The sequence below is a fragment of the Vigna unguiculata genome, chromosome 10 (assembly GCF_037176805.1).
Source record: "Vigna unguiculata cultivar grain cowpea cultivar isolate G323 ecotype 2 chromosome 10, ASM3717680v1, whole genome shotgun sequence".
NCBI lineage: Eukaryota > Viridiplantae > Streptophyta > Magnoliopsida > Fabales > Fabaceae > Vigna > Vigna unguiculata.
The window spans coordinates 45,818,710-45,829,454 of NC_140801.1; the positions used below are offsets into that span (position 1 = coordinate 45,818,710).

The 10,745-nt window shown below is 31.0% G+C and overlaps 1 protein-coding gene across 1 annotated transcript; it reads right to left on the reverse strand.

Annotated features, from left to right (window-relative positions):
* Positions 1-828: 828 nt before the first annotated feature.
* On the reverse strand, positions 829-8,539 carry LOC114167166 (P-loop containing nucleoside triphosphate hydrolases superfamily protein). Its single transcript, XM_028052156.2, has 7 exons — positions 8,088-8,539; positions 7,860-7,984; positions 5,910-6,060; positions 4,140-4,250; positions 1,568-1,706; positions 1,354-1,469; positions 829-1,267 (listed from the first exon to the last, which is right to left on the reverse strand). Exons 1-7 carry the CDS (start codon positions 8,337-8,339, stop codon positions 1,097-1,099), a joined length of 1,065 nt encoding a protein of 354 aa, XP_027907957.1. The 5' UTR covers positions 8,340-8,539; the 3' UTR covers positions 829-1,096.
* Between the last annotated feature and the right edge of the window lie 2,206 nt (positions 8,540-10,745).

The following is a 10,745-nucleotide window of genomic DNA, read 5'->3' on the forward strand; positions in this document are numbered from 1 at the left end:
AACTTATTCCATTCCATTATCATCTCTATCACGTTAATAAATTATTAACAACTCCTTTTTTACATATGACTGATAATAAGAAAATTATTTTTATTTATATATGTGAAAACAAATGTACAAAACGAAAAAAAAAAAGAAAAAGAAAAACCTCACATTTTGTGGACAAAAATATGAAAATTATGCAAAAATGAATGTTAACAATAACTATAAAATATTTTATTGGTTTTCTGTTTTCACATTATAAATAATCACATAATTAATATAAAAATTAAATAATGAATTATAGAAATCACATAAGCAATTATAAATTCTTAAATTTTTATTTCAAATATATTTTAAGTATAATAAAATATACTAATATGAGTATTAAATTTTAAAGTTCAATTAATGATAGAGATTTAATTAAAAGAATGAGAATTTTCAATATTTAATAAATTTAAAATTTAAACCTTTATTTTCTTTTTCATCATATACAAAATGACATCCAAACTAATTACTTCTTCGATCGTGTTAATTAACACCAAAATTGGGTAGCAAAAACTCAATTAAAAAATATAAAATTTCAAATACTTCAGAAAATGAAACTTTTAATATGAACTTTAAAACATCTAAATTTATCATAACTTGAAAGTCTTCCTTTAATTAAATTTCATTTCCACCAATTTCTTGTTTTCTCTTCTTTTCTTTTCCTTTTTACGTCTCACTTTTCATGGTATCATCGTCATATTATCCAACTAAAGCAGAAAGGTTTTTCATCATGGACAATTTATTGGACATCTTAACAAGCACATCAATACTTGGAAAGTTTAAACAAAACAAAGAAGAATATTGATAAGAAATTATCCATCTCAGAATATAAATTATAAAAATACAAGACAAGTAAAGAATATTCATGAAACAAATTAGACTAACCTCAGTAATAATTTTTTGGAGTTACATAACAAAGCTCACTGTGACCTTAAAATGAAAGCATATAGAGAATGACTTGTGTTGGCGAGCCAACAAAGAAAAAGATGCTTTATCAAATGTAAGCTAAAAAATAATGTGAACAAAAAAGGCGTACAATGACATTATTCATGGATGGAGACCCTCAAGCCTAGATGCCCCTTCTGATTCTCTCCAATTCTTCCTCAGTCTCATGTATCTGTCGTTGTAGTGATGCTAATTTGCGCTGTAACCGTTCTACATGGTCTCCTCCACTAGCTAAGGATTGATATGGTGATGTAAAATGTCTAGAAAATGCTTTCAGAGCTTCAACCCCAGTAACCTATTAATTTGTCATCGTTCATTTAAGTCTAATCATACAATCGAGCAGGAAATAAATTGCTGAGTATCAAGAATGCAACAACTAACCTCTTCTGGGAGCAATGGAAGCTTGGTAATGTTGAAGTCATCATACAACATGTAAAACTGGTCCAGATATTTCTGCTGCATTTTCATTCTTGCCTTGAGTAACTTGGATTCAACATCTACAATACAAGGGTGAAAGGATTAGAAGAAAATAATATGATTTTGAAAAGAAATTAAAAAAAAATGTAAGTTATAAAGGACATGACAGGAATGTTACCTTCGTCATCAAAGATTACTTGATTAATGATGATATTGTGGGTGTCAATTTCAAACTTTGTAAGTTCCTGAACCAGTCTTTCTGTCTCATATAGAGAAAGGAATTCGGGAATGCACACACAGACGAAGGTTGTCATGTCCTGTAAATAAAGAAATACAACAATTCAGTGATTGGAAAGGGATTGGAAGCTGGGTTTGGGTACAATAGAAAATAAGATCAAGCACACAATATTTTATTCAAAGACAAAACCAATACATCTTAATTGATCGTATAAAACTCGAAATAAAGGGAACATAAAAATAACAACAAATGGCTAGGACCTATCAAACAATTCCAAGTTACAAATTCAAAAAACATGGATGTCTTATTATAAGAAAACTGAATGAAAGTAAGCTCATTCTTTTTATCAAAATTATACAGATCCAAACACAAGTCAAAGATGCTTGTACTCACCTTAATTTTTTCATGTGTCACGTAACATTATTTTTTAAAGGTTATCTAAGACCAGAAAAAGAAAATTGTCGGAAATGTGACTAAATTATTCTTAAAAAGTAAATATTAAACCTAACTTAACCTTACAAAACCAACTTGTTAGGTGAGATTTGCACTAACTTATATATTATAAATCTATCTAATCTCTAGTCGATGTGAGATCTCCAACACACTCCTTACACTGATGCATATACATCTCAAGCGCAAGATTAGACATTAATGGGTGGTCAAACAACAAATCTCACTGAGATAGGCATTAGATATAAGCATTAGATGACTTTGATACCACCTTAAGAAAGGAAATTTAAACCTAATTCAACCTTACAAAATTGGCTAATAAGGTGGGATTTGCACCCACTAATATCCTATAAATTTGTCTTATCTCTAATCGATTTGGGATCTCCAACAATTATCAATAATTAGAACATGAACATGTTAGTTTATAGGATTTGTGTTATGTTTAAAACTTTTAAGATAGTTAGATAAAGATAAGGATCTTATTCTTATCATTTTTTATTTATAATGCTATGAGTTTGATTTTAAAATTACGATAATGTTCGTATTTGGAATTTATATAGACTTCAACTCTATATACATTGTCCACGAATAAAGCCATATATATAGAGCCAAAGTCTAATACAAAATACAAATACTAGCATAATCCTAATTTTAAAATCAAACTCAACATTCTCCTTTCAATAAATAAGCATAAAGAATATGGTTCATGAATAGAAGTTTAATAAGCTCCTCAACAGAGCATCTCCTTTAAGAAAATATAGTTTCTGCAAAATAAAAACCAGCAGTCTTAGTGTGAATAGTAAATGTAATATTCCATTAAAAGTAAAATATTCATGTTATTTTTTACATTAACATGTCAAGACATGATTTGCACTACCAGCAATGTGCTACTTCAACTTTCTCCCATTATTAGCTCCTAACTAACCATGGTTTCTAAGAATTACAAGGTTAAATTCTCTCATGAATATACAAACTACACTAAAAGTTATAGAAAATTGAGACCTCCAATTAAGAGTGTCAACATTAGGAGAAATAGGAGGAACAGGAATAATTGTGACAGAAATCCAAAGTAAACATGCAAACTCGCTCAATCCCACAACTATAGAGGAGGCCATGAGTTGACAATGATGCTAGATCAAGGATGTGGGATTGCAGTGAGATCATGACGATGTTCACCAAATCGAGAGATCCTGCACCGCTTGGATCCTTCCCATCTTAAGAAGTTAGGGTTTGACAACGGCACACACTAATTTGAAGGGTCAGACAATGGCAGAGACATCCAATGCCAGCGGCAAGGGCTCCAAATGTGTCGGTGTTGCCGTCAGTGGGTTTGGTTGGATGGGGGAGGTGCTGTGGTGAGACCCTTGGTGTGGGTTGAGGGTCGCTTAGAAGAAGTTGAAGGAGGGAAAGGAAAAAGAGAAAAAAAACTGTAAAAGAAAAGAATAACAAGACCAAAAAAGATCAGAAATTTTATTTTTATAAAATTACACGTGTCAGCCATGTGGCAGCCACGTCTGAAAACTTTTTAATCCCCTCATCATCACCGTTACACACCTAAGAAAAAACTTAACATCATTCAATGAGGATGTATTTCATGCATTACTAAAGTATAAGGTTGCATTTTATATAAACTTTTTGAGAAGGACGAATTCCAATTTTGCATGTAAGTTCAAAGACTAAAAACATACTTAACCTTTTATTTTATTAACTGACAGTGTTAAATATCTATAAATTAGTCATGTATTAGACAATATCCTTGCACATCTATAGGCAAGGTTTCCTTGTGTAGTGTTCAGGATTCTTATTAATTGAGATTCTCTAGATGATGAAAGATATCCAATCCAATCCGATAAGGAAGGGGCATTGATGATTGTTGTGGAGAGAGCAGGCCTTATTAACCAGTAATTCAGTTTATATGCAAGCAATAAAGAATCTGTTTTCATTCATTTTCTGATCCAGCTCCTACAACTAAGGTTCATTCAGCAGCAACAGTACAAGACAAATAAACAAGAAATTCACATTTTTAAAACAATACCATACATAAATTTAATGTAATTCTTACCGGATCTTTGAATTGCTTATTAACTTGTTCAATTACATCCTTCATGCCTTCAAGCCTCCCAAGAATTGCATCATCTCCAAAATCCTCACCCATGCCAAACATACGAGTCATCTGTGGTAAAAGTTCAAAATGGATTCCAATTACACAATAGATTATAAAACAAAACAGTCTCATGGGTATATCAGAGAAGTTTCTTCCAAGTTGGATACAAACATATCTATGCTACAGGAATATTATAAAGTAGTATTAAATAGCCTGCTTCCTCAGAATATATATTGATTTTTTAAAATTAAAATTCATAATATGTATTTTTTAATATAAAATTTGTTCAAAATATTTTAGAAAGTTTCAAATTTAAGCCCTATTGGTTCTAATTCTGTATATTAGTTGTACCTTGGTTTTATTACTAGCATATCAATCCTACAATATCAGGGATTGGTTTCCTAGAACATACCATGCTTGTTTCCTAAATTATCCAATCAATGTACGTACATATATGATATATCATATGTATATACTGAGACTGGATAAAGGATATAAATCATATTATATACAAATTTTATGATAAATATCTTTATATTTACATTTAAATAACCTATTTAAATTGAAAGTGGTTGTTAAGAGAGAGTATACAAATAAAGATGAAAAAGATGGTTATTATGGTTGATTGAAATTACATTACTAACTGTAAAAGTGTGTGAAATATACATCCAAACGAGATAAATCATATTATATAAAAAAATTTATGATAAATATCTTTACATTTAGATTTAAATAACCTATTTAAATTGAAAGTGGTGGTTAAAAGAGAGTATACAAATAAAGATAAAAAAGATGGTCATTATGGTTGATTGAAATTACACTACTAGCTGTAAAAGTGTGTGAAATATACATCCAAACGAGAGAAGAGAGAAAACATTGAAAGTGTCTAATTGAGAGAATGGGGAGAATGTCTCACTCTCACTCTGCAAGTGCACTACAATTTATGATTAGGGGTAGAAGCTATCCGAAAACCATCAAAAAGAAAAAGATGATGGTGTCCATCCACAAGTAACATAAACAATTGGTTTTGCATTCATAAACTATCTGGACTATTAAATGCGTAAATTAGTAATGATAATTCCATAGACTGCAACGAGTGTTTGTATGCGGAACTTTTGGCCTTCAACATTGATACCACTGTTCTGAAGGCATCAAATGATAACTGTTTAATTGAATATGGTGAAAGTAACAATGGCAAGGACTGATCAGTAGTTTTTTAGAACGTCAAAGAGGTCTCCTGTGATTCAGTTCTAAAACAATGGACAACAGACATCCACATTTTCCATCCTGAATTGTAGTGCAAAGAAAGACAAAACAGTTAGAGTGGGATCGCTGCACAGGACCAGAAAACATCCTTTTGCTATGGAATGATACATCTGGGAGGAAAAAAATACATCAAGGAATGAAATGAGGCGATTGAAGTTGAACACTAAACGGTAAGATTTCCATTTCCAAATTAAATGAGGGTCTGTTTAATACTAACCATCTAATTAAGAGGGAACTGGTGTGGACGGATGGGTTATCAAGATCTTGTATTAAATAAGTCTTCTATGTAAGTTAAAAAAAATGTTATATTGCACTGATCCCAGATCTACTATGAGGAAATACGGTAGGTTAATTAAATTTGAATATTACAGTCTATCTAAATACTGAAACTGAGATTAGTAAAAAATTAAAGTAGAAAGAAAATATGAAGTGATGCAAAAGACTTTATTCTTAAGTTCATACCTGATTAAACAAACCACCGAATTTATTTTTCAAAGACATTACTTTTGCAAGACCCTTTTCTAAAACCGTTGGGAATTGCAACAGTCTGAGTGTATGACCAGTGGGAGCAGTATCAAATACAATAACAGAATAATCCATGGTCTGGACCAATCTGCAAAATAATTATAGAACAAAACACACAATGAATAACATAAAAGTATTAAGTTGAAAAGTGACATTTCAAAGAAAGATAAAGAAATAAGAAGACCACATGCCTGATTAACAGGTTTCTTGATTAAGCAAGCACCGTTAATGATGATTTCAAATCAACAAATAAATAAAAATTCACATAGCTTATTGTGGATAAATATTATGCATACAACTTTAGATTTTGATATTACAACGTATTGATTCATTTGTAACTAAAATTAACATAGATATGGGTGTTGAAAAGCAAAAAGGTTCAGTCTTTTCTTGTAAGTCCTTTTTGCTACAAGAATACCTGTGATGGGAGTGGCACCCTCTCATTAATCATATACCTACACAATACTGTAGTTTTAATATTTTACACGAGTAAGTAAAAACTCAGCACTTGCTACAACAAGACAGGATTTTCAGGAACCTACAATAGGAATTTTCGTAGCTACACTATTTCATGTGTGTAAGATTTAAATTAGGATCCCCAGCCTTCTAATTTTCAATTCAAGTAATTTTTTAGGATGTGAGGAACTATTGTCATCCCCACACTTCATACCTATACTATTATTGCCACTAATACCCTCATTCCATCCACCCAGTTCCTTGGGTGTGAAAATATACAAAATTGACACTTACCAAAACTGTTAAGAATATGATTTGATTACATTTAACAGGGAGATATGATATGATTTGACAGGGACATATGTTACCAAATATTTCCCACTAAAGGATAATTTTGTTCCCTATTCCTATATATCTTCTTCATTATAAATAATAATACTGTGTGTACACAATACACAAAATTCACTATACTCCTTTCCAGTTTCTCTCTACTCAATACGGAACCAGAGCATTACCATCCTCCATGACCAGTTTTGTCCCCAGTCCTTCCAACAAAACCCTATGACCTTTACTTATAAAATACCAAGTAAAATCTCGATGATGGTCCAAAGGCTCCTCGTAATGGGCTGTGGGGTAACAAAAAGAATCTTCTGCTCCCTGAACTAATCTCCAAAAATTTACATAATCAAAAAATTGAAAATTCAATATCTGAAATTTTTTACATGTTTCCTTTGGCGTGTCACTTTTAAAGATCCTGAGGAAACAGATAAAGAACTACGATCTCAATCAGGAAATTTATTATGTCACGGGCAGTGGCAACAACCAAAGAGGCCACTGCAATGGCAGGTATCAAACTTATACAAGATTCTTGTAAGAAATTATGAGCACACATGAATTGTGTCAATCACGTAAAAGTAGATAACAAAACCTAGAGATCTATTTCCCTTTTACAAGAGCACCTATGTTCAGGATTAAAATCTCAATAACTGTTTCCCTAAGGTTTTCCGAAAGAGTAATAATCTGTGTCGACCTTCATATCATACACTACATCAACACTTAAAACTTTTCTCTATTCATCTCTTTCTATCACAACATCATATCTCTATCACATCCACACTTCTCTCTAATTCTTTCTCTAGCGACTCCTAGACATTAATTAGGGTAGTGGTGTCTGTTGATAGTTTTTCTTTTCGAAATTTTCCTAACAAGCAAGTTCTTAAAGACTAAATACAACCAGGGAGCCACCAATCCAAAATCAACTATCACTCCTCTTCCTCTCAAACAAACTTAAATCAATCCACTAATCATTTCCCAAACATTACACACGCACACACGCCTCAAACCTAAATCACTCTACTTATCCTGTCACAAACAGTACACATACGCATCAAAACCAAGTTCAGCAAGACTGAAGTGCCACAGTATTCTTACTTCAACATCTCAGCAAAGCTCATGGCCTCATCAATTCCGGGAATCGCGCCGGCAAGTTCAGAGAACAAACTGTCCATCCCATCAGCGCCACCAATATCCTCATGATCAACGGTAGGATCCACCTCCTACACCACAATCCCAACATACATACACAAATAAGATAAACCAATTGAACAAGAAAAAAAAAAAAAAAAAAAAGCATCCCTAGGTAAAAGGGGGATTAATCACCATGGCGTATAGATTAGAGAAGCCATTGACGAGAGTGGGGATTTTGGTGAAACGCTGCTGAAATGCGTCGCTGAGATTATGAGCAGGGTCGGTGGAGATGATGAGAACGGAAGAGCGAACGGAGGCAAGGAGAATGGAGAGAATCGAACTGCATGTCGTTTTGCCAACGCCGCCTTTGCCACCGACGAAGACCCACTTCAGAGAATCCTGATCCAGAACGTTCTGAACCGTTCCCTCAGCCTGATCCCCCATTTCCCTATCTCTTCTCTCTCCGATCAATCAATCGATCACAAACCTAATTCACCCCTTTATTCACACAACTCTTTTTCTTCTTCTTCTTCCTGTGTTTCTTTATTCTTCAATTTCAACAGCATGTGAATTTGATTTCAGAGTTTTTTTGACTCATTTTTCCAGAGTACGAAACGAATCCAAATCTTGATCTCATGAATCACACAAATACTGATTTTTATTTTTATTTGATTTTCAAATCACTTTCTTTTCTTTATTTCATTAAATAAATTAAAAAACATATAGAACATACTACTTTTTATGACCAAAAAGTCTAGGTCAAATACTATTCTAATTATTTATTTATTTATTTACTGTAAGATAAATGTTACATTACAAATTATTTTCAGAATATTCATGTTTTATGTCATGACAACTTATATTTATAATTCGATTTAATTCGAATACATTAATTATGTAAAAATAATGTAACGTTATTACTAAGAGTTAATCTTAATTCTATAAATATTATTCTAAATCATGTCAATTTATTTTAATAAATATGTGTATCAATTACTAAATCTCTATTTAATTACTTCAATCATTAATAAAATATAATTAGTGAAATTGAAGTTTGTATAGTAAAATTGTATAGTAAATCTCTTTTCAACTATTAATAAAAAAAATTATGTAGAACATTTTTTCTATTTTAAGGAGCATCATATAACCCATTTTTTGTGACTTGCACATATGACTTTGTTTTCTAAAATCATATTTGGAAATTTAAAATAATTAATCTCATTTTGTTCTAGATAATATAAGGTTAAATTATGTATTTTAGTTTTCATTTTCGTAGGCAAATATTGATTTGGTCTTTCTATTTGTTTTTATCTCAATTTAGTCTCTATTTTGAGCAATTTGATGCAATTACGGGTGAGCAAAAATACTCAAACCACCCGAACCCGTGAAACCCGACAGAGAATGGATGGATTCAGTTTAATGTATTTCAATTCAGATTAAGTGGATAAAAATATTTGGATAAATACGAATATAAACGGTTGGGTACGGGTACCAAATAAAAAATCCATGGATACCCAACTCGACCCATAATCAATAATTTTTTTTTCTCAAACCCTAATTTGTTGTTGCTGATCTCCTCGTCTTCTGCATCTGCAATACATTTGAAAACCAAATCAACAAAATTTCAAAACCCTCTCGTCCCGTGGAATATCAGATAACAAAAACATACTCCTCTTCTTTATTCTTTGTTTCCTGTGAGAAATAATTTTGCAGCAATTATTCTTCCTTTGAAGGACGGGTGCCATAAAACGCAATCAAATTACAAACCAAGCTTGCGGCATCTCAGGCGAGTGCACGTTGTGGACCAATTTGAATATATTTTTAAAATGTGTATAGTTCAATAATTTCTATACAAATGTTTGAGTTTGTGTAAAAATAACAATTATATAAATTTTAAAAATAATTTTAACTAGTTTATGTAACAATATTGAAAACAAATGAATTTAAAATTTAAAACAATTTTTAGTAAAGTTGAATGTGAAACACAAATTTAAATAAACTTAGTTTTGTTAAAAATATATAATAAAAATATCAATTTCAATAAAAATATCAAATTTAATAAAAATATTTGTATAACATTTATATAAAATTTAATTTTTGTTTCAATTTGGTGATGGATAAAATTGCGCAATTTTTACAAAAATGATAACTAAATTGAGACAAATAAAAATATAGAGACCAAATTGAGAATGAAGAAATGACACATAACATAATAGTGACATGTGGCACTGTGACTGCCACATCACATTATCATTGTCACGTGACACGGCATCAGCTTGACACGTGGCAAATTTTTAATTTTTTAAAAAATTCAAAAATAAAAATAAAAATTCAAAATTCAAAAAGTCTAGGAATTGTCATGTGACACTCCTTTAACATTGTTATTGTACCACTAACGGAAAAGGCTTGATTGCATCAAATTATCCAAAATAAGAACCAAATTGAGATAAAAAAATAATAGAGGAACCAAATCAATATTTTTCTACGAAAATGGAGACCAAAGGCATAATTTAACATTATAATTACATGTGATAATGATGGAGAGTTGAATACCTTTTTTTTTCTTAAATTGTCTTGGTATTTGATAACTTTTGGACAAGTGTACCAAGTTGTACAAGTAATAAAAAAGTGAAAAGTTCAAATATTGTTTTTTCAAGGGATTTGTGATGGTTTACATAATTATGTATATTTATTAATTTAAACTATGAATATAAACATGGATTGATTCAAATTAAGCGAGATGAAATTAGATTAAAAGCATATAAAACTACTAAATTAAAGTTATATGAAGCGAACAATACAAAGATTCATTGGGGTTGGATTTCACAAACTAAACTCAAAACAAAAATC

Coding starts and splice junctions, on each gene's coding strand:
- LOC114167166 (XM_028052156.2), bottom strand. CDS start 8,339: ATGGGGGATCAGGCTGAGGGAACGGTTCAGAACGTTCTGGATCAGGAT. Junction 6,061..7,859: donor AGCTTTGCTGAGATGTTGAA/GTAAGAATACTG, acceptor ATTATTTTGCAG/ATTGGTCCAGACCATGGATT. Junction 1,268..1,353: donor TTCCATTGCTCCCAGAAGAG/GTTAGTTGTTGC, acceptor ACAAATTAATAG/GTTACTGGGGTTGAAGCTCT.